The sequence below is a fragment of the Talpa occidentalis genome, unplaced genomic scaffold (assembly GCF_014898055.3).
Source record: "Talpa occidentalis isolate TD23 unplaced genomic scaffold, MPIMG_talOcc4v2.1 talOcc4.16, whole genome shotgun sequence".
In the NCBI taxonomy this organism is placed as follows: Eukaryota; Metazoa; Chordata; class Mammalia; order Eulipotyphla; family Talpidae; genus Talpa; species Talpa occidentalis.
In genome coordinates, this window is record NW_023601653.1 from 39,729,274 (window position 1) to 39,752,800 (window position 23,527).

Sequence of the window (23,527 nt, forward strand, 5' to 3'; positions counted from 1 at the left end):
AAGACACTCACTGACTTCTCTGTGATCAGGTAAAAGGGGCGGCAAGACTCAGTCCTCACCTTTAAAGCAAACAAACTACAGACTTCACAGAGGAGGACATGAAGCTGAGCTCTGAGGATCTGTGCTTGACAGGAGGGCAGTGGGGGCAGGGAGAGGGGCCAGAAGTCAGGACCAGAAGTCACCAGCATTGGGTATGAAACAAATGTCCAGTGAAATGAAGCAGATGGGCTTTGTTGCAAATACAATATCCACAAGAGTTCGGACTGAGGAATACAAGATAATGTGGGGTAATAACATCAGGCTGAGCTTAGACCTATCTCGTCCATGGCAGGTTTTCACTTGTTATCTCGAGATTTGAGCTTCAGTAGACTAAGCAAGGGCCGGGGCCTCCAGGGAGCCGGGGGTGGCTGGTGTGGCACCCTCACTGCAGGCCGGGACAAGAGCCAGAGGGCCTGCAAGCAGTGTTGGGGCTGAAGGCCAACAGCTTTCCTTAAAAATACACAAATGTCCAAGTTGTAAGTTTAGTTCTCCCTTCTGACTTTCTCCACCACAAATCTGTTGCGAGCTTGTGGTTCTCCATCTAAACCTGTCTTTTGACACTTGTTTATCTCCAGGAAATGACACAGAGGCCCGAATTCACACCTGAAGGGTCTGTGGTTCAAAAGCCAGGTGTGTTTTCTAGGGTAATGAGACACTAAGGGGCAGGTGAGGATTCTAAACTAGAGAATGAGGTCAGCAGGTCCCTGACCCCTGACCCACTGGCCATCACCCCCTCATGGGCCAGAAGACAGACTCTGCAGACAAAATTTCTGATGTGAGCCTCACCCTCCAACAGGCCCAAGCCAGGTGCCCTGAACATGCTGCCTTATGGGTGGACACATTGGCAGAATGAGAAGTGGTGACAGGGAGAGGCTGTGCTGACCAGCTCCAGTGTGTGGGAGAACAGTGCAGTGACAGGTTGAGCAAAATCAGCCAGAAGGCAAAACATGGTACCAGTAGAATACAAGTAACCAAAGAAAACAAACCTGCAGAACAACAGTAATTTTGGACTCTGTATAAAATATACTGGTTACAGAGGGGATTGGGGTGGGGTACTGGCAGGACATTGGCCCTAGGCCCTGCTGGGAGCTCAATAGCCCTGTGAGAGCTACCTGTGGAGCAGACAGAGGGCCTCCCTCACAAGCCGGGATCACACATAAACATTAGGCTATTCAACCCTTAATCTGAGTAGGCCATTAACAACTGCACAGCAGAGGGCAGGTTTGGTGCCTCAAGTTAGCAGACAAACTGAAGGGACCAAAACAATTCTCAGTGGGAAAAGAGGACCTGAGTGGCTACAGTTATCTCAAATGTCCAAGAGTCAACAAAACATTGAGACATTCAAAAGATGGCACAGCATTGCCTGCATGCTCAGACACCATGAGAGCACTTTGGATAGTTGAACGTACCCTGTAACTAGATTAGTGTCTCAGACCTCTCTGTGTAAACACTAGATCTAGAAGACCTTGTGGTATAACTGGGGACATGTTTATTCTTGAAGGAAAAGTTCTGTTACCTGAATTTCTTCAACCACCGATTTGAACTGGGGGATACGCTCTGTCATGTTTTTGACCAATTCCATCGCATTGTCGAATCCTTTCACATATTCTCCATACATCTTAAGGAACGGGGCCAATTTCTGAAGGATGTCGCCAATTCTAGGGGTAGTTTCCCTGCAGAAAATACAGAAACAAAGACATTTAAGATTTTTATTGAATGAGGGAGCTGGACTCCAGACGAGTGATCATTTCTACACATGCCCTGAGCTGTATCAGGTCCGTTTGCCATGAGGCTGCTAGAGATTTTAGGACAGCACCACAGGGGACAGGCTATGAGGCTCCTGAGGCTCCTGACTGTCCCCAACATCTAGTCTCCACTTGTCAAAAGGAGATCTGGACAGCAGAGAGGAGACAATTTTCAACTAATGCCCAAAATGGATCACAACTATTTTTGTTCTGTTCTATGTGGTTTAAATTTTGTTTTAAATCAAATTTAATTGATTGACCATTTGTTTACAGATCTTGGCAAGACTTAGCAGAAACGTCAGGCCTCAACCCTGTGTGGCGGGGGGGGCTTCGTTTGACACTGACTAGCATGCATTGGGCGGGGCTGCCTTAGACAGGGCTTGCCATTTGCTCCTCTTACCATTCTTGCATTCGCTTCTCCAGCTCTGGCAATAGGAATTTACTATGGAAGGCATGTATTGACGCAATATTAGAAAAGATTTTATTCACCATCTCTGCTGGGAATGAGCCTCGGTTTGCTTCTTCCAATAGTTTGCAATAAAATACCTATACAAGAGAATAAAGCACACGTTACTTCAAGTGTACCCACTAAGCGCCTAGCATTGGTCTGGGCGTGTACTGGGTTCTCAAAGACTTTTGGTTGAAATGGTGGGAAAGTTCACAGTTTAAAAGTAAATCAGCCAATTTTGAAATGTAGGAGTGGGTCTATGGTTTGGTTCAGAAGAACCAGGAGTTAGAATAGGAAGCTCCAACTCTCACCTGGGCGGTGTGTCCACCTGTGGGTTGTAACCTGGTCTGGGCCAAAATGTGTCCACTGAGGTTGACAGAACTGGTCCTTCCTATCCCCAGCTAGAGTTAAGACATTTGGAAGAGGTCATGGGCAAACTGTCACTGGCCTTTTTCACTCCTCCTTATCTTTGAGTGACTTCCGCAGACTTATTATATGCTGCTTTTTATTGAAATTTGCTGGCATAAACGTCCGTTTTCCATTAACACCATGCTGGGCAGAGGAGGATGTGATGGTTTTGTTCCCACCTAGAAGAGGTGGTACTAAGTATACATCTGGTTTGAGTATTTCCATTCTCAGATGTTTTCTTGCTTTTTAATGAAGAGTAATGCCTGAGAACTTACCACCCTGCTGGGGGATACAAAGATCTCCCCCACACAGAGGCTGGTGTCCCCAGCAGCACTGCACAAGCTGCTGTGTCTGTGGCTGCCTGCTTGTTACACATGGCACGGGGTTGCTTCTTCCTAATGTTCAGACGGAAGTTCAGTATCTAAACTCACCTCCACTGCATTTTCTTGGGAGGCAAAAAACCACAAAATATCCTTAGAGACTGACAGAGAGGAGGCCATCATAACTAAGACTCAGATTATAAAGGTCAGCAAGAGTAGCTAAGAAGTGAATGAGGTTTTAAAAACGGAAGCAAAGAAAGACAGAAAGAAAACCCCTGATGAGAAGAAAAGGCAAAGCTACACTCTGGGAGGTGATGAACATCAGGCCTATGACCCCCGAGAGGAGGACAGAGGCCACTGGGTCCTGTCTTCACATGAACTGGTTGATGGACAGTGAAATTCTTTGGAAAGTGGGTATTTGAGCTGTGAACTTGTTATTTCAAAAACACAAGACTGAACCTGGCCCCCCAGGCACACGGTGGCAGGGACATGGCTCTGGGGACCAGTGACAAGGAGGTGTGCCAGGTCCCCAGGCTCACCTTCCAATTCCTACCATCACCACCCACGTGGAAACCTCCCCTAATCAGAAGTCTGTCTGTATTTGTGATCTACCAGTGCCTTGCCCTTTTATCAGGGAAAAAGGATTAAGGGGCTTTAATATCCAACAGTCATCCTTAGGACGCATCTAAAAACTTTCTTCGCACAGGGATATTTACCAAAAGAGAATATTTGAGATGACCCCCAAGACTGCACCTCAGGAAAGTATAAATCATGGTCAAGTGGTTTCTCTTGTTCAGCAGACATAGACTGTGTGGCTTGGTGTCCAGCCCACAGTGGCCCGAGGCTTAGCTCCTCACAGCTAGACAGCAAAGGGTCAGTGAGAATCGCGCTGTCCTCACTTCTGCTTCGGAATCACTGGTCTCTTGTTTGGACAAGAGCACACCAGTGTTTGTGGGAAAGACAGGCAGAAGTATGTGGATGCTTCACTCTGTTCTTTATGGAGTGTAAGACTTTTTAGCCTGTGAGTTCACGGACAGCTAAAAAAGCTACCAATTTCCGTGAGGAAGTAGCTTCAGTGGCTGATAACAGATCCTTCTCTGCAGTTTCTAAAACCCCTCAATTACTCTATTAAATGATGTACAATAGCAAAGAAAATAACACCGAGAGGGAACTATACCTGGTCTAAGAGGTCAAGTCGGCTGACATAAGCTCTTTCCGTAAGCAGAAGTTCATTGGCTATTTTGTGCAGTTTTTGCTCGTTCGTCTCCTAAAAACAGAACAGAAACTCACAGGTTAGGAAACAAAACCTGGCCAGTACTTCTCAAGTAATACATACTTTGGAACACCTGTCATTGTCTCAGTCCCAGCCATTCTGCTGGCCTCATTCCCTCTACCTCTTTCAGATACCTCATCTCGCTTAGATCCACACACGTAGCTCTCTGCCTTAAAAAATTATGGAAAATTTCAATCATAAAAAAGAGGAGACAGGGCCTCCCTGGTGGCGCAAAGGGTTGAGAAGCAGCACTATGAAGCTATCTGCAGCCACAGCAGCATGAGTTCAATCCCTGGCCAGGAAGGTTATCCACATGGCAAAGCAGACCTCTCCTGTTGTGCTCGCTGCTCCCCTCAGCAGTGTATTTCAGTCAGTATGCCTGTTCTGCTCCCCACTCTGCCTCTGGCAAATCCTCTTACCTCTCCACACCTCTGGCTTGTACCCCAGCTCTTGTATGCATAAATAAATAAATCTTTAAAAAAAAAAAGGAGACAAAACAGTAAACAGAGGCCTGGGTGCCATCCATCACTGAAATTCAAAAGCCACCATCTACTTGCTGTTAGTCCTGTGTACCGATGGCCCTACCCACAACCCCTACCCAAATTAATTTAAGTAAATCCAAATACTTTATTTCCTCAGCACATATTTATTTAACCCTTAGCTATACTTGTATAGCCTTGCTAGTTCCATGAGGGTAGGCTGTTTTTGCCTTGTTAGCTGCTCTGTGTTGTGTCCCCGGTGAGGCTTTGAAAGCCACGGCACTCGTGAAGGGCTGGAGGGGCACCCAACTTACATGGAGCTGGCAGACACCAGTGCCCCTCACACCATCACACCACAGTCCAAACATAGGTCTTCTGGGAACCCTTATCCCACACCCTGCCCCTCCACCCCGAGCTCTGTTATCCTGGTCATGCTCCATCCCTTTCCAGTTTTCTGGCTTTGGAATCCTGATTGCTTAAAAGCAGCTCCCACCAAGTTTTCACCAATGTTGCTAGACTCTGCTCATATCTGTCTCAAGTCCAGTCAGTCAGCAGTTGCCCATGTCCAGTCCAGTCCCACTGTCTTTCTTTCTCTTTTTTGTTTTGGGTGGGAGGGCTCCCATCTACCATCTGTGTCACTGTAAGAAGAGTTTTTCTGAAACTGTTATACCTGGATAATCTTCCTTGTCATAGAAAGAAAAGCCTTCTGCAACCCTTCCCTCACTAACACCACAAAATCCAGACATGGTGACACCCAGAGTTGTTGAAATCTCATCTCTAACTTTGTAAATTTCTTTCTCCTTGTCCCTGCACAGGGCACTCACCTCCCAGCACAGGGACATGCCCATGTGCTCCACTACGCCCCGGGCACTGCCCAGCCTCTCTCCTGTCATCCCTCTGCCTGGCGCATGCCCGTGCTGCCTCCCTCTTGGTGCTAAGATGCATTTCCCTCTTGGCTCCATTCCTTGTCTTCAAGCGCCCAAAGTCCTAGGGCTTGCTTCAACCAGAACGCATTTTATACTTTGCTCTGGAATATCTTTTCAGCAAGAAATTTCTAACTAGTAACTTTGCTGAAATACCCTTTCATTCTTGCAGAGCGTGAAGTGTAGCAAGACTTTAGGACAAACTCTTATACCAAAAAAGCCTAAAGTGTATTTTAAACTAGCATCTAATTTGTATACAAATGCTATGTTTTAAACTGTGTCACGTGCTAGGATGGTATATTATTCAACCTGCCTCTGCTTTGTACAGTGTCCCTCTGACATGCATTCTGCCTCGTTAGGGCTGCACTGAGATGAGGTATTTTTGTAGGAAGTCTTTAGGGAAAGCAACTCTTTAAATAATCTGTGGTCTCAGAAATACTGATGCAGTAACTATGTAGTCACAAATTCCTAACTAGCCAGGTTCTGACTTACCTGGTGGCCTACCTGCCTGGCATCTCCCCCCGATTTGATGATTTCCAGATGTGGTCAGTGCGTCCACCCCATTACCATGTAGCCTTTCCTTTGGGGACACAGACGCCCCTCCAGATTGGAAAGGGGCCCTGAATGAATCAAGAGTGCAGAGAAATTCCTCCATGAGGCAGAAAGGATATGCACTGGGACTTGGAAAATGAGTCTCCCTCATTTCAAGGAAGAATCATGGGAGAAGGCATCTTTCTTGGCTGCTCCCTGCAAGTGCAGGCATGCAGGCTTGAGCACAGCACATGCCTCCCCGAGCAGATGGAGCAGGTAAGCTTCCTAAGGAAGTTGGACGAGTACCACCCATGTGAGCTGTGGCTAGAAGTAGCCTTATTAACAACAGGAAATTTAAATAATATGAAACACATGCACGAAGCTGAAAAATATTCAAGTCATTTTTAAACCATCACTACAGAGAAGAACGTAAAATACTTAATGGAATATTAATGTGACTTTCATTTAACCGTACAGTAACTACATAAGAGAGCTATCCACGGTTCAGGGAAAGAGTAATATTCTGGTCTTCGTACTCCCAGCAAACACTGACTTCCAACAACACTGCATGAGGGGGTGGGAGGGTGGGGTGTGTGTGTGTGTGTGTGTCTATAACTTTAAAACACTTTTTGGGTAGAAGAACCGGGGTGCAGGCCAGAGGTATGAGTACTGGGGGTGAGAAGATTCACCAGAGACAGAGTGGGGAGCAGAACAGGTGGACTGACTGAAATCTACTGCTGAGGAGAGTAGCGAGGAGATTGGAGGGGTCTGCTGCACCCTATGTGGGTCAGTTCCCTGGCTATAGCAGGATAACGCTGAGACTTAACCTCTAGGCCACCAGGGAGGCCCCTGATCTGTAATTTACAAATAGTAAAATTCACCCTTCCTGGGGGACGGTTCTAGCACAAATACTAGCACAAATCACGCTACCACCACCACATCAAGACACAGAACAATTTTCCTCCGGTCCTCAGTAGTCAACATCACCTCACTCCCACCACCAGCTCCCAGGAAACACTCAGCTGCTCTTTTCCACTATGTGGGGTAAGTGGAGTCTCACAGCAGAACCTCTTTTAGTCTTGCCACTCTCACTTATCAGAAGGCATTTGTCATACCCCAGCTGGTGGCAAGGAACCTGACTCACTCACTCTCTTTTCTATGTTCTCATTCTAGTTCTGACGAATATCCTTAAATTAAAGAATGCAGCAGAGTTTGTGCCAGAACAAAATAATACCTCTTTCATAAGACAGAGAATTCATTAACCAGCAGGCTGTGGGTCTATTATTGCTCTACTAAGAAGTCATCCCAAAGGCTTCTATAACCCCTGGATCTTAAATAGGAGGCTTATAAGAAACCACCTTTTGCTGACTACAAATCACACTTCACTGAACTTGGCAAACTGTGGAATCTCTGGTAAGACTTTGCAAAGTTCAAGGGGGATGCCAGCAGTGACGAGAAAACTGTACTCTTCACATGGACGGTTGTGTAGCCCGAGACTCCTGACCTTGAGAAAGCAACATGCAGATAGGCAGGAGTAAGCTTGCTGATGTGGGCTTCAACCACTCACAACTTGTGCAAAGTTACCAGGCATTTTGCATGCCAGTGAAAAGATCTCGGACACCTAGAGCCTTGTTGAGGCTAATCACAAGAATAATAACATTGCTGTAATGGGAACAGCTAACACTCACTGCTGCTCAGGAGCCAGACAACATTGCGATAATCTGATACAAACTGACCCTGACAACTCTACAAAATAGGTGTTGTTATTATTCCTATTTTACAGGTAGCACACCTATGCACACAAACACACCCAAAACCCACAACACAACATTCTAGAGGCTCAAAGAGGCCAGGTACCTTGTCCAGTGCCAAACAGTTGAAGGGGACTGAATCTGACTTCAACCACAAAGAAGACGGTGTGATTTTAATAACTATTCAGTAAACAGTTGATTTTTTTTTGTAACCAAAAACAAGGTGGTAATTGCCTACCAACCGACGGACTAGTGAAACACAAGCTACCTGCTTAGTGAGGGAGTGTGGTATGACTATGCACTTGAATTTATTAGACATTCATTTTTTCCAACACAAAATCTATTTAAAGCAGATTTTTCAGGATTTTGGTTATAAAAAATTACCTTGTTCCTAGAACTCAAATATGAACACTTTTGGTAGGAATATAAGCTTGATCGTGCTGCGTGGGGCTTTGGATCTCTCTCTGGCTTATGTTGAGATAATGGACAGGGTAGTATTAAGATAGCTGGCACGTGCGGCCTTTGTTTTAAATGGTAAGAGTTAAAGAGGTAAAGTTGTACAATACTATGTGCTACTTCAAAATTCTATAATCTGTGCTTTGTGCCCAGCACAGTACTAAGAAGCCATTTATTCTTTAGGAAATAGTAATTGTCACATGATACTGATTTAATAAACAACCCTATTTTCTCCCACTGGAATCCAGGAATCTAATAAACAGACTTAATAAATCACTTTTTAAAGTGATTGTAATCATGCTGTTTAAAAGGAATCTCCCTTTTCATATCCCTCTATAAAATAAGGGATTGCCTTTTTGTTTTCACTTACAAATGTATGATCCTATATTCATAATGGAACCAGATTCCCAGAGCACTGCCTCAGCCTCAAATTAGAGAATAGCTAAATCACCAATCAGAAAAGAAAGAGTAAGTGCTAGCCAGTAAGGGATGATGACTTTCTTTTCCCTTTCTGCTTATGAAACTTTCTAGGCTCTCCCTGTGAGCCTTCTCCCTGCAGGCACCCAGAATGAAGCCAGGGGCATCCCCTCTGGGGTGAGGGCCATCCTGGTGCTAGCCTTGATGCCCACTGGCTATGCCTCTGTGAGTTTCCAGACACTCTGGCAGCCTGTCCATGAGACACCTGCACATGGCAGGAGCTGGGGCCACAAGCCCCCACAACAGCTCAGTTCATTAACTGGAGAGGTGGAAAACGCTGGTGTGGAGTCAGCCATTCACTTTCAAAATCTCAGTGCCAATTGTCTGGGCACACCCTTCAAAACCACCAAGCAGGGAAGTAGGCATGGGGAGGAATTTCGTGAATATATACAAATAATTACAGTTTCCTAAAAGAGTCTTTAAGGGCAGAATCTTCAAATATTTTTCAGTGCATTAGATGTTTTATTAACTCTTCAATATGCATTTTCATGCAATTTCATTTTAAGCAGGAACAATTCTTTTTCTAGAGGCAATCAAAACTGCTAAAAGTTCTTGCAGCCCTTTCTATAGATTTTATTAGAGAATGTATGTAAGACATGTGTTTATGTCTATAAAGTATAGGGTTTTTATAGGACCAGAATAAATGTTTCTTGGTCTTGGGGGTTTCGCCCCAAATCTGCTGTCAGTCGTTAATTACATTCCTCCATGAAGAAGGGAGATGTGACTTTGTATAGGCACACATGTCTGCATCCCTGGAGTCCATTCTCTCACAGCAAGATGAGGGACTTAGGGAACACTTGATTTTGCATAATTCATGAGCTGCAGCAAATTCTGAATTCATCCACATCCAGGACCTCAACACAGCTCTGGGTGATGATTTGAAATTGGACTACAGTGGTTCAAGCAGGTCACGGAATTGGTCACTTGCCTTAGGAAGCATCTGAAGGCCCTACTTGTGTCAGACAACTTCACTCTAATGCCTGTCCTCACTCCAGGGAGCAGGGGAATCAGGAGGAGCTAAGCGGGGACCAACCCCCACTTTTCCTGGGTGCTGCTGTGTGCCAGACAGCACCTTATGGGGGTTATAGGATTTTCTAACGTTCTCATGACACTCCTCTGAGGCCTCACCTCTTCAGGTTATGGTCACAGAGGGCTGGGCACCTGCCCGAAGCCACACAGGCCATGATGAAGAGCCGGGAGGCAGATCCCAGGCTATGAAAACTGAGTTCTACTCTGCTACAGCCTTTAACTAAGAGAGATCCCCGCCCCCAGGGATACAGAGGACCTGGACAGTGGAAGGGGAGACCCCGCAGATGTGGAGGGTAGGGGAGGAAAAGGGAACAAAATACAAGCATTTGGGTGCCCTTAAAAGGGGGCAGTAATGCCCAGGGAAAGGCCACATGGTCTCAGAGAGTCTCACTCACTGCAGGAGACTCGTCACCAGCTTCCCCTCCAAGAAGAGCAGACACCCATATGTGCAAGTCTGCTGTGCACAGGGCCTCTCTCTGCGGGTTGTGGGCATTGACAGTGTGACCCCCAGAAGCTTTGGTTGCACAGCCCATGTAGGACCTGGCACCCACATACCTGTGCTCTTTGGAGAACAGAATAGCAATCTGGAGGCTTAAGCTACAACCTTTTAAGATGGGGGGAGGTGCTGTTTGGTCACTTGTGTAAGACAGACAGGAAGCAAATGATGGCAGAGAGAAGTGTTTTGGTCTCATCACAGCTGGGTCTGCACTTAGGATGAAGCTGTGCTTTGCACTTCACCAGAAGTAAAGGACACCCAAAAGAATTCAGTACATACCATCAGTAACTGGCTTAGCCCCCAGCCTGGGCAGAGCACCCAGCTGTGGGCTCTGTCAAAAAAACCCTGACGCTGAGCCCTGCAGTCAACAGGAGTCATGGGTGAAAGCCATGGTTGTTGGGGGGAGCTGACAAGACACAGGGGGCCTAATTAAGAAGGACAAGCTGGCCAGCTGTGGCCCCAGGGAGCACCTCAGCATAAAGGAGCATGCAGGGAACTGCAGTGTCATGGGGGGCTAGGTGGGGTCTAGGGAGGGGTGCCCCAGGTGGTGGGTCCATCCCTCTTTACTTGTGCTTGAGGAGGTGGACTTAAGCTTAGTGACCAGACCAGGTGCCCAAGCGCTGGCCTCTCTGCTGGACACTCTGCGTTTCCTAAAGCTGTGACCAGGGAGGCATGAGGGCCCGGGCTACAGAGAAGGAGGGTGAGACAGGCCAGTCAGGGGCCCGCTTGAGGTCACCTCTTGCCCTTCCCGACTGCCAGGTTATAGGGTGCTGCTATTTCATACACTTTAAGCCACCAACAGCAGCCCTGCTTTCCAGGCTTAATTTTTGCAGTTCTCTCCCAATGTGGCACAGCCCTCTACGCTCCCCTCCACCACTCAGCCTGGGCCCATCTAGCTCCCAGTGCCCATGGGTGTGGCCATGCCAGGTTGGCTTTCTCTTTCTTGTGGTCTGTGTGGCCCTGAGGCCCCAGCATGTGGCCTGGACACCTTGGCCACAGAGTGGAGCCCAGCTCTGGGAGAGCCCTTGGTAGCCCCACAGGCCCTGCCCATGTACACGTGATCCATGGGCCACCTCTCCACTGCGCCACTCGGCTCCATGCCACTCCCTCCCACTGGGGACTTCTGGATGGGTCTGGCTTCTCTGTTCCTGCCCCCCATGGGGATCCTACCCTCTTGGCAGGATCCCGACCTGGCCTTTCTCTTCAAGTTCTCCTTCCCCTTGGCCTCGTGATGTCCTAAGCCACAGCCATTTATTCACCCTCTGACCCCTTCTCAGCTGTCAGTTTCCTCTGGTAACCATGGCCCTGCCTCACAACAGGGTAAGTGGAGTCCATTTGATGTGACTGCCCGGGCACCTGGCCCTGGGAAGGCCTGGCTCTGCAGGCTACTCCCAGGCCCATGGCCCCCTCTACTGGCCCACAGGCTCCCCAGCCAGCCCAGGGTCTCACTACGAGCTCCATCTTCTTTTTCTGCTTAGACTACTCACCATGTTCCCCTTTTGACTCTGTGTACTCTAGGCCTCGCCCCCGGCCTCCTTCCTGTTCCCACACACCCTGCTTTGGCATCATCCATCACCCACTTTGTGCACCCTGACATCTGCCCCCTTTCCTCACCCCTGTGCAAGCCTCTTCTTCACCCCCAAAGGGATGTGTGCAGGTGCTGTAAGCTCAGATGCACAGGACTAAACTGTCTACATACCCCATCCCAGACACCTCCCCCACTGTGGCCCAGCTTGGGGTGCCAGGACACCACAGCCTGTGTCAAAGACATGCCATGCCCCAGGTCCCCTGGCTGGGAAGAGACACTGTGCTAGGGTCCAAACTCATTTATCTCTGAAACCTTTATCCTTAACCAGTAAGCTGTGTTGTCATCAGAATATTCCAGTTCTGCTTTTGACATCTTCCCCTGGACTTCCCAGAAGCCCCTCAGATTCACTATGTCAAAATTCAACTTGCTTTTTGTGCCCCCAATATGCAGCTCCTTCTGCTCTCCTGTTGCTCCATGGATGGATTGCCACCTGTGCGTTCCCCCCAGCAAGGACTTGACCCTGCCCTGCTCCACATACGCAGCCGGGGGCCTCGCCCGTCCCCTCACACCTGGGCCCTGACCATGGGCTCTGCTCCATCTGCACTTCCTTTGATCGACTGACTCATTTTCTCAAAGCCACAGATGCACGACTGTGTCACTTCCCTGGTTTGCGCAGGTTCTCTGAGGCCGGCTTGCACAAGGCTTATGGGGAGCTTGCAATAACACAGGAAAATGCCCATTTAACCCAGCAAAACAGGACACGGGAAGACCATACGTGATGCTATTGAATGTTGTTTTTTTAAATCAGTTCAGAAAAACAAGCTGGAATCAAAGCCATTCTCTCTGGGTACTGGAATTATGGAGGCCTTTTTGTATTCTCTGTTTCTGCATTTTCTTATGAGGATTGTTAACTTTTATTCAGACCTTTAAAAAACCTTTTTAAAAAAGTCTCCAATGCTGGGGGCCTCCCCTGGTGGTGCAGCGGTTGAGCGCTGGGCTGCAAAGCTGCCCGCAGCCTCTGCAGCACCAGTTCGATCCCTGGCTGCCGGGTGAGGGTCCCGCATGGCGCGCAGACCTCTCCTGCCGCCCGCTGCTCCCCTCAGCAGTGTACTTTGGTCCTTCTGCCTGTTCTGCTCCCCGCTCTGGCTCTGGTGAATTCTCTCACCCTTCCACACTTCTGACTGTACCCAGTGCTTGTATAAATAAATAAATAAATCTTTAAAAAAAAAGTCTCCAATGCTTTTGGGGTTGGGTGGGGTGGGGAACACAAACTAACAGGCACGCAAACCCACTGCAGCGGCGCCCTAGGCTGGCGCGTTCCCTCTATCTGTCCTCTACCCCCCACGCCTCAGTTCTCTGGCCTTTTAGGTCTCTTATTATGGGGTAGGAATAATCCCCCCAATACAGTGTCTGCCTTCCTGCCTCTCTACTTAACACCATGTTCCCTTGGCTTAGACACACCCTTCCCCCCCTCGCCCTCTAAAATCCAACTCTTCTTTCAAGTCCAGTCCCAGTGTTTCTCAGAGCCTGCCCCTCCTCAGTCCCAGGAGTCCCAAGGACCCCCTGAGCTCCCATACAGACTATAAGGTGTCTGTCTCCCCCTCTGGGGCTGATCATCTACCATAGACCTTGCAGGGCGAGCCTGGAACTCTGGATCTCCAAAGTGGACAAAAGGTGCCTTGCTGAAGCCCATTCTGTCTTGTTTCCCTTTCTCAGGCCTTTACAACATTAAAATAAATGAGCAGCCACAAAATCGAGATGTTTCCGAGCTCACCACTAGCTTCTGAATAAGGAGAAACTGCCCTCAAGACTGCGTGAGCAGCCCACTTGGTGACCGAGGCGACCGTCTGTTTCCCAAATGTCGTCTCCAAACTCCTACGATCCCACTGGGGCCTTCACAGTCACACAGCGACTATGAAGGTCAGAGTCTGGCTGGATGGGTTCCTGCTTGGGCTCTTTCAGTTTTCTGGAAACTCAGGCTGAATTGGCAAGAGGAGAAATAGCTAAGGAGTCACCATCTGTCCTCTATGCTAACGAGAAATCAATGAAGTCCTCATTTTTAAAACCCAAAGGAATGTAAACTTCCCCCCCAAAAAGGACTTGCTGCCCACCATGAGCAATGAATGATCATGTCATTTCAACTCCCAGAATACTCTGATGCTTCATGAGACAGCCTGTAAATTAATCAACAGATCTAAGAGTACAAATAAAATCAGGGAAGGGAAACGAGAAGAGGTGCGCTACCGTGGATGAAGACGCTTGCTTTGTGCATGCACTTTCCCTCTGAATTTGATCCTCTGTCACTGTTTTCCCAAGATGATTATCTTAATTTTTCTTGAACTTATGCTCCAAAGTGATAAACCCTCACAATTTATATTAAAATATAAGTAAAATAGTCATTAAAAAGTAAACAACCAGGACGAAGACATTTCAGTTTTTTAAAAATATATATATACTCCTCTAAATCTTTCAAGAACACTTCCGTCTTCACATAGCCTTTATAATTTTTCTTTTTTCTTTTTTTCTTTTAAAGATTTATTTATTTATTTATACAAGCACTGGGTACAGTCAGCAGCACGGGAGGGTGAGAGAATTCACCAGAGCCAGAGGGGGGAACAGAACAGGCAGACCGACGACTGCTGAGGGGAACAGCGGGTGCGGCAGGAGAGGTCTGCGCGCCATGTAGGACTCTCACCAGTGGCCGAGGATTGAACCAGCGCTGCAGAGGCTGCGGGCAGCTTTGCAGCCCAGCACTCAACTACTGCGCCACCAGGAGAGGCCCTTATTTTTCTTTTTTTAATAAAATGATGGATTAACATTAAAAAATCCATGTCTGTTATGTTGATAAAACTGCTATTATTACAGTTTCAATATATTGCTATTTTGAACTTATGTTGTTAGTAACAGGTTTACTTATAATATTATTTTATTGTATAAAAACTGGGGTGCATGCCAGAGGTGCAGGTGGTGAGAGGACTCACCAGGGACAGAGTGGGGAGCAGAACAGGTGGATCAACTGAAATACACCGTTGAGGGAGGCAGCTGACAAGACAGGAGAGGACTGCTATGCCCTATGGGTCATTTCCCTAGCTGGGGATCGAAGTCAGGCTATCATGATGATAGCACTGAGACTTAGCCCCTGCACCACCAGGGAGGTCCCCTTATATAAATTTCAGTCTTAAACAAGTTTGTACATTGACACATTAGTATTTCACTTGTGAAAAATACAGAGAAAAGAAACACTTTGAATGAATTCTAGAAAAATCTATCAATACAATCCATGCTTAGTTTGATCTTGGATACTAAAAAGTTCATGGAAACCGTGAATCGATGTGTCCACTTATATGGCATAATCTGTGAACACAGAGTCTCACACTGTGTTTTTACTAAAGCTTACCCACCACAGCCTGAAAACATGAGAAAAGAGAACCAACTGCAATGCAATTCATTCTAATATGCATTGACCCATTGACCTCATCTGGTCTAAGCTATTTATGAGACCTCATGCTAAGCAGGATGGTATTGCTGTCACCCCCGCAACTGTGGCCTGGGGCTGTGCAAACACTGGGTGTTCAGTCCCTTGCCTCCCCCTTCCCTGCAACTTGGGGCTTTAGTGCTTCCTTAAAGCATCATGTCCCCTCTAGCAGAGTCCAACCTTTAATCAGCTGCCATCCATGATCATTCTTAATTTAAAAATACTGTTAACACCTTGTGGTGAGAAGTAAAGGTATCAAGAATGCTGACAATTTTCCTTTGGCTCTGAAATTTTAGAGAAATACCTGCTTACTCTGAGGTGTCTGGCTATATTTTAGATCACTGGTGCTGTTGAAAATGTAAAACATTGATAAGTGTTGTTTTGCTAAGGATGGTGAATGGCTAGTTTCAATGAGGGGGGCATTCTGTAAGTTACTGGTGGTAAGAAGAACCATATTCAAGAGTCAGCATAGAAAGCGGTCCTTAAATACCTCAGGTGATCACAGCAACAGTTGCCCCAGCCGAGACTACCTCCAAGTCAGGTGTCAGTGATCGAGGACGACTTTCCACAATATACTTCAGTGTGTACTGACTTTCCTACTCTGCTCCCCCTGCCATCCTGCACCCCCTCGTGCTCCCACCTGGTGGGCATTTAAGAAACACCATTACTGGTTCAAATGAAACTTGTTTAAGAAGATTCTGATATAAATCTCAATATCAAATTACATGAGATTATTTTCTGAGTTATCTACATGGATAAACTCAAATAGTCCATAATGTAGTACACAGTGAACACTTGGTTTAAGAAGCAGCTGATAACCTGCGGAACAATGTCAACAACGGAAAATGCCTACGTTGAACAATATAGAATCAATACATCTCACTGAAAAGGACCCCAGGCTCACGCCCAGATTATCCCCTTTAACTAAACGCACACAGAATTTACTAGACTCGTTCAAGGTCATACTGTAGTTAGAGGACAAGCCAGAAGCAACACTCAGATTCCCTGCTTCTAGGTATCGGGTCCACTGTCTATTACTAACTTCATTATTTTTTAAGATCTAATTTTTAATTGTGGTAAAATTCACCACCTTCACACAACTGACATTTATGCTTGCGGGTTGAAACAAATTTCTCTGCTCTGCAGAAAGAAGAGCATGTGCCATCCACTGCTGAAAAATACTCAGCCTGGAGAAAGTCCAGCTGTTCTGTGCTGAAAAAGAAAGCTCCATTAAATCTCTCCAGAACCACTTAAGACTCAGCTATGAAAATGTACACATAATATACAACCAGGGAAAAAAGTTGTACACAGCAACTACAGGCAATTGCAATATTTCTCTAGGTCAAAACAGCTCTTACTGGTTTACAAATACTTGCTGGAGGCATCATCCCAGCTGCCAACGGACAGATGCGAGTCCCGAGATCCTCCGCTAACCTTCTCCCTCGCTCGCCAGGGCTTGAGACAGACACACGGAGCCCTGCCCTCTCCGGGGCGGAGAGGACGTGTGCGCAAGGTCCTGTCTCTGCTGAGCCGGAGATAACCTTACCCAGCATGACTCACTCCTGCCCGCCCACTGGCTTACTGCAACTTCCCCTGCTCCAGAGTCAGCCTTTTCAATTAATTCAGTAACTGCAGAAAACAAACCTCCTTTGTGCATGTGGGACTTTTCCCTTTGTGCATGTGGGTAAATGAAAACTGTTCCATAAGGTGGACCTCATTGTAAGAGTCCACATCCGTCACCTTGATTCTAGTACTTTAGCATCTTTCTTTTTGATTTTTTGCTTAGGTTAATGTGAGCACCCTAACAAAGCCTAAATAGATTTAGAATATGCATTTGTCATTTACAAATCTTCCCCCTATTGTCAAAATTTCAAGTCTCAACTCTCCTTACATAGATTGTTATTTAATATCCACAGGTGAGACTGAGTGATGGGGCCTTTTTTCTTGTCCTCAGAGACTAAAGCACTTTCCCTTTCAGGGAGCTATATGATGCATATATTGCATCTTTGATTCCAGAAATTCCAAGTACTTTGTAAAATCCTCATCAATATTTTCACATTGACATGAAAAAAGAATGCAAATGCACTGGTCTTGTTACTGCAAGTGTGTAAAAGTTCCTGCTTCAGCCAGGTAAATGATCAGCCAGGTAAACAATCACCAGGAAAAAGATGACTACTTCTCACAACTAATATTCTGAGACTAGGCAGAAACGCCACCCAGTGGATCCTTGATTCACCATTCCCTTTGGAGAGAGTGTGAACTTCCAGGCAGCACAGTCTTGCCTCCAGCTTGCCCCCCCTCCCCTGCGCCCACCCATATCTCCTACATCTGGGTATTAACCATGGTGACTTCCTGCACCATTGGACACAACACCAGCTTGGGGGCTGGGCCACTGAGTGTCACCCTAGAAAAATCACTTCAGTGTTCTGGGATTCTATCTACTTGAATTGCTGGACTAAGATGATCTTTCAGGAGATTTTTAACGCCAAGATTAGCCAATTCATTGCAAAACTGGGTCTCAGAAAGGGCCTCCCCGGTGGCGCAGCGGTTGAGCGCTGGGTTGCGAAGCTGCCCGCGGCCTCTGCGGCGCCGGTTCGATCTCCGGCTGCTCCCCGGCCACCGGAGGAGGATCCCACATGGTGCGCAGACCTCTCCTGCCACCCGCTGCTCCCCTCAGCAGTGTACTTCGGTCCTTCTGCCTGCTCTGCTCCCCGCTCTGGCTCTGGTGAATTCTCTCACCCTCCCGCGCTTCTGACTGTACCCAGTGCATGTATAAACAAAACAAACAAACAAATATAATAAATTAAAAAAAAATGCCTCTATAAAACTGGGTCTCAGAAAATTAAAAAACTGAAAAGCCTGGGAGGAGTCATAGATATAATCCACTGAGCAATTTGTGAATCCTTCCCTATTCGTGTCCTTACAAGAAACATTTGCTGATGCAAATCCCTCTCCCATCTAGTTCTTTCACTAGGCTGGAAATATCTAAACAGCAAAGGTTGTACTACCTCCTCTTGCTCATTGGCCCATAAACATTAGGGGAGAAGCCCTGATACCCAGGCCATGCGGGACACCTTCTCCCTCTGTGAGTGGAAACAACAGGTTTGTGGTTTCCTCGATCAAGTTCTCAAGGCTGTTCTGATTCTTGAAATCACAAAAGAGATCAATAGAAACGACATCCAGGAAAAAGCAAAAGCTCGGAAGTTGTTCAGATGGTGTTGCGGTGGGTGGGGGTGGGGGGGAGGCTGATTTACGTACGCCCCCGGTGGGTGCTGTGGAGCCTGATTCTCAAACAGCGGAGGAAGAGTGGGGCTTCCCCAACTCTCAGGCTCTACTTACCTTCACTTCAGGGGGCTGGTCCAGCTGGCCCAGATCCAGAGGGTGCTCTCCCTCTTCCCTCTCCTGTGCCGTGGCTTCTGCATGCGTGCTGGCCTCTTCCAGGGGAAGCCCTGGGCCCGCACCTGCAGTCCTGCCGCTCCTGCACACAGCATCTCCTTCTCCTGCACCTGCTTCTCCTACATCTCCCTCACCTGCATCCTGGGTGGTGGGGGATGCAGGGCCTGTGGGGGTATCCTCTCTCTCTCCATTCACGAAGTTCGTATTGAGTGAGGGCTCGGCCATCTCAGGGGGCGTTTCTGGGCTCACACTGGCCTGCTGGTCCTGTTCGTGTTCACTCTGGTCTGGCGCAGCCATCAGGCCGTTAGCCAGGCTGATCAGCTCGCCCTGGGCTTGGTCTATGTCATTTTCCTGCTTCTGGGGTACGTGCTTGGGGGACAGCTTGTGTTGAGGGGTGCTGGTCAACCCAGGCCTCCCGGGGGTCTTCGGGGCACTCAGGCTCACTGCAGACTCCTTCTTCGGATCACTGAAAGTTGATAACGAGCTAAAAGATAAAACACAAGGAGGTGTGAAGATGTTGGTGTGGACAAGTTCTAGGAAAAAAAGCATTTATTTCAGCTGAATGGGAGCTTTGATGAAGACACTGCCCCCAGTGAGGGCTTCAGTCTCAAAGTGTCATCTGCACTAATGGGCGGGGAGATACCTGTACTTCACCTATAGGATCTGGGGCACCACCTTGGGCTATTCATCAGGTGACAAGTTAGTATCGACTGAGATGTGAGAAGAACCAAATTTTGACTCTTTTAACATTTTAAACGTAGTTATCATCAGCCCTAATTTATGAACAAGTCAGCAACCAAAGACTGTTTCTGTTTGGTGAGCAGAACACACAGTCTCGAAAACTCGGTCACACGTTGCCAAAACTTTCCTTACTGAACGCCTGCTTCGGTGGCAGAGGCCACATTTAGAGGCTGGTCCACACATTTCCCGGTGACCCTGCCTATGCCTCTGAGATTCTACTCGGCTCTGGCCCCAGGGCAGAGCCTCAATTAATCCAGGATTCCAGCGGGAGAGAGGCATGAAAGTCAGAGCTGCAGTCTGGGAGATTCCTTTGCCCTAATGAGGAAGAAAAATGGATATGGTGCAGACGTGCCTGTCTCATTCTGTGCTCGTCCCAACACTGGGTCTGCTCTCAGCCGCTGGACACCCAAGTGTGAAGAACAGTGGTCAGGGGCTGTGGCCATGATCACAGCAGCTCAGTCGCCGCAGTGGACGTTGATCAAGTGCCAGAAAGTCCACTCTGTTCTTGCACTGGTCACCGGCCCTCACCAGAGACGCTGAGGGCGGAAGCTTACAGTGTGACCAGCAGGTCCCATGGCATGATAAAAGTCAGGGTTCTAGCCAGGGTAAAGGGAGGAGGGGGGAGGCTGCACAGGGCAATGCAGGGGCAAGGTCTTCTCCCTCAGTCCCTCCCCTGACGTGGCTGATCCAGACCAGAGAACGAAACAGGAAACAACAACAGACACCGAGAAAGCAGAGGGGATGAGACAGAGCAGAGCGCAGCACCCTTCACACATCAGAGCTGCAGGTAGCTGTCAAGGCCTGTGAGTATGGCAGCTCCGGCACTGACACCTGCCTGTAAGTGGCGTCTAGACACATCCTAAGCAGCCCTCGCAGACCCAAGCAACCACCCTTGCCCGGCCCATGTCAGTGTTCAGAGCAGCTCAGAGACCCTCTGCGCCTGGGAACCTGGCTCTGGGCTAGCTCAGGGGTTTTGGAGGAGTCTGCTTTGGATGAGAGCCAGGACTTTAAGTCACACTCGGGGGGCACATGGTGTGGGGTCAGGTGGGGAAAAGATGGGGAGGGAAAATTGTTAAAAAGCAGTGGCTGAACCAACACGAACAGATTCCTGCTGCTTTGTGGATGCCAAACCTTGGGGGAAAAGCAGCTGTGCAGTGTCCAGGGAGAAACGATGTTCATTTCGTGGGAAAATGCTATCTACTTCTTTCTAAAATCCTGAAATCCTGCACAGTTTAAAACCACTAGTATCTCTCACTGTCAAAAAAGAAAAAGCTGAAAGCTTTAAAAAAAAAAAAAAAAGGAAAAAGAAACCACAGTAAAAAATAAATACAGAAACACCCTCTAATGACTCATCTTCATGGAGCAGGGAGGGGCCTTGGGCACAGCAAAGACCAAGACCGTGAAGCCAGGGAAGGTGGCTACACCGAGATTAGCTCTGACTTCACTGGAGCGGACGCTAGTCCCTACTGTCCTTCACCACAGTGACACAGCCTAGAGAATCGCCCCCGTTCCATAAAACACTAATGTAACCATTAAAAGCTGGGACATGACCCAAAATCCACACTGCAGGCACGAGGACATCACTTGACAGGAAATGCCAACTGCCCACTGAAGCCCAGAGTGAGGGCCACAAGCCCTCACACCCCCGCAGGGCCCGTGCCCCTGGCCACATCTTGCTCAGGGCACGTGACGGCTCTTCTCCCTGGCAGGGGGCCCTGTGGCAGGACCTCCCTTAACAGAGACACCAGAAGACTCATCCCGCATTCTGCCCACACCCAGAACAGGCCGCTTAACATATTGGGAATTACAGCACATCTCTCTGAGACCAAACCTTTCAACTTTGAATCAAAAATGACTTTGAATTTTGCAAAGTCTGAGTAAGTAAAAGAACACTGATATTAATAAGTGGGAAATCTGTGCATGTTTTGTGTACAGAGAGTGCGTTCCAAACTGTGTGGAACCTGGCACTAATGACCCGCTGTGGACCCACGTGCTAGCTGGCGCTGTAGAAGCAGGCCCATCCCTCCAGGCATCAGGCAGGCCCTGGACTAAGCACTGGGACCTGCCAAGAGGAAGGGAGGCTCCCTGTGCGGCCAAGGCAGCCTTAAGCAGAATTAGATGATTTTAGTAAAGGTTACTATCATTTAAGATAAGAGAGGTATTAAAATAACACTACTTCAGAGGAGACATGCAGTAAATATTTATGATCCAAGTTCCCACAATTGATTGGGAATGAAAAATGAAGACAGGCCTCTGCAAGACTTTCCCCCAGGACATGAATAAATAAGAGATTCATTTTAAACCAGCAATGCTGCAGGTTAGTGTCTGGGCACAAGTTCCAGAAGATTCTAACTGTACTTTCAAGCTATGGCCCGTTACATGAATAAAAAATCCCCCCGATAAATAATAAAATCACCTAAGAAAAAAACATTCCCTGATATTATACTGGGATCAATGGATACACTAGACTTTCAGGGTAAAAGGGCAGTTAAATATATTTCTGTTTAGTTATATACAGGTATTTTTGTGACATAAAAATCTTTCTGAGAAAAAACTTTTATATTTTATTTGAGGGATGAGAAGTGTAAGAAAAAACAACTGAGGGTCATCTAACTTAGGGGTTATTTTTCTGTAAATGGGAAAGACAATATTGCGTCTTTGAATGAAATGCCAGGACTAAGGACTATGAAATTACAACTAATAAACTGAAACTTGGAACGACTTTTACTCTGGCATCACAGAAGTAGTGTATGGGAACTTGGGGCGGGGGCCTGAGTGTGCACAGCAGACCCAACACGGTATCCAGCCAGTGAGGGTGAGCACTGCACACACAAGTGCACATACACCATGCACATATAGACAGCAGAACCACACATGCCAAACACACATATACACCACACATGCGCCACACATATACACACCACACAGCGATACATGCCACACACCACACATGCCACAAGACATACCATACACATTCAACACACCACATAAACACATGCCACATGCATACCACACACCATGCACACCACACTATACATGCCACACACATACATGCCGTGCACACATCACACAAATCACATACCACACACAGACACACATACACAACATACATATACATGCCACATACACACATGCCAGACATGCCACACACATCACACACATACACACCACACACATCACACACACGTACACCACACAAAGACATATACACAGTGAGAAACAAGGAGAGAGGTGACCGCTTGCCTGCACACTGACCCCAGGGGCCAGCAGCACAGCCCACAGGACACACAGTATAAACAGCTGGGCGTGTCTGTAGGCCCGTGGGGACGCCACCTGAGCCCAGCGCTGCACACAGGTAAAGCACAGAGTGACCACTTACATCAGTATGAGATCAGATGCCTCAAATCCACTCTTCCAGAAGGCCTACTAACCCCAGAAAGTGCAAACACAGTATTTTGGATATAGAAAATCCATGATGCTATCATCTTGCTCAGAAACCCACTTTCCTCTCCCTCTGCCTCACGGCAGGAAGGGGGGCTCACCTGCCCCCCTCGAAGCGACTGATGAGGTCAGACACCTTGCTGGGCTTTTCCTTTGAAACACGAGAAGCTGCAGCGGTTTGCACTCCCTCCATCCTTGGTTTTGCGCCAGATGAAGCTTTGTGCCTGGGGGGCTGGCAGCTATCGCCCAAAGGTAAATTCTGCAGATGTAATGGCTTTGGAGGCACTGTAGAAAAAGAATGATGGGCATCAGCATTTCACAATATTCTGATCCTTAACAATAAAAACTCTGGTGTTCTGGGTATAAGAACCTTCAATACTATCAACCTTTATAATGGGGCCTGTCAAATTAATACTGGACTTGGCCAAGGGGCTTGTATCTCTTTCTCTCCTGGACATTTGCTCTGGGTCCAGTGGAAATCCCATCTCCAAAATTCCAGGGGTTCTTTTAATGTGAAGTCATTTAAAATCATCAATATTGAGCATCGAGGGATCAACACAGCGCTGTGACA

At 47.5% G+C, this 23,527-nt stretch overlaps 1 protein-coding gene across 4 annotated transcripts in view; it reads right to left on the reverse strand.

Annotated features, from left to right (window-relative positions):
* Window positions 1-23,527, reverse strand: part of FGD4 (FYVE, RhoGEF and PH domain containing 4) — a 156,638-nt gene that overhangs the window by 25,884 nt on the left and 107,227 nt on the right. For 3 of the 4 annotated variants that reach the window (XM_054696264.1, XM_054696265.1, XM_037514055.2), the window contains exons 3-7: window positions 23,058-23,241; window positions 18,718-19,258; window positions 4,138-4,227; window positions 2,185-2,330; window positions 1,556-1,712 (exon numbers count right to left, since the gene is read on the reverse strand). In XM_054696264.1, coding sequence (XP_054552239.1) covers window positions 1,556-1,712; window positions 2,185-2,330; window positions 4,138-4,227; window positions 18,718-19,258; window positions 23,058-23,241 — 1,118 coding nt within the window. Of the gene's footprint in view, window positions 1-1,555; window positions 1,713-2,184; window positions 2,331-4,137; window positions 4,228-16,736; window positions 17,181-18,717; window positions 19,259-23,057; window positions 23,242-23,527 lie in introns of those variants that run through there. The other variant, XM_037514058.2, reaches the window with a different exon arrangement.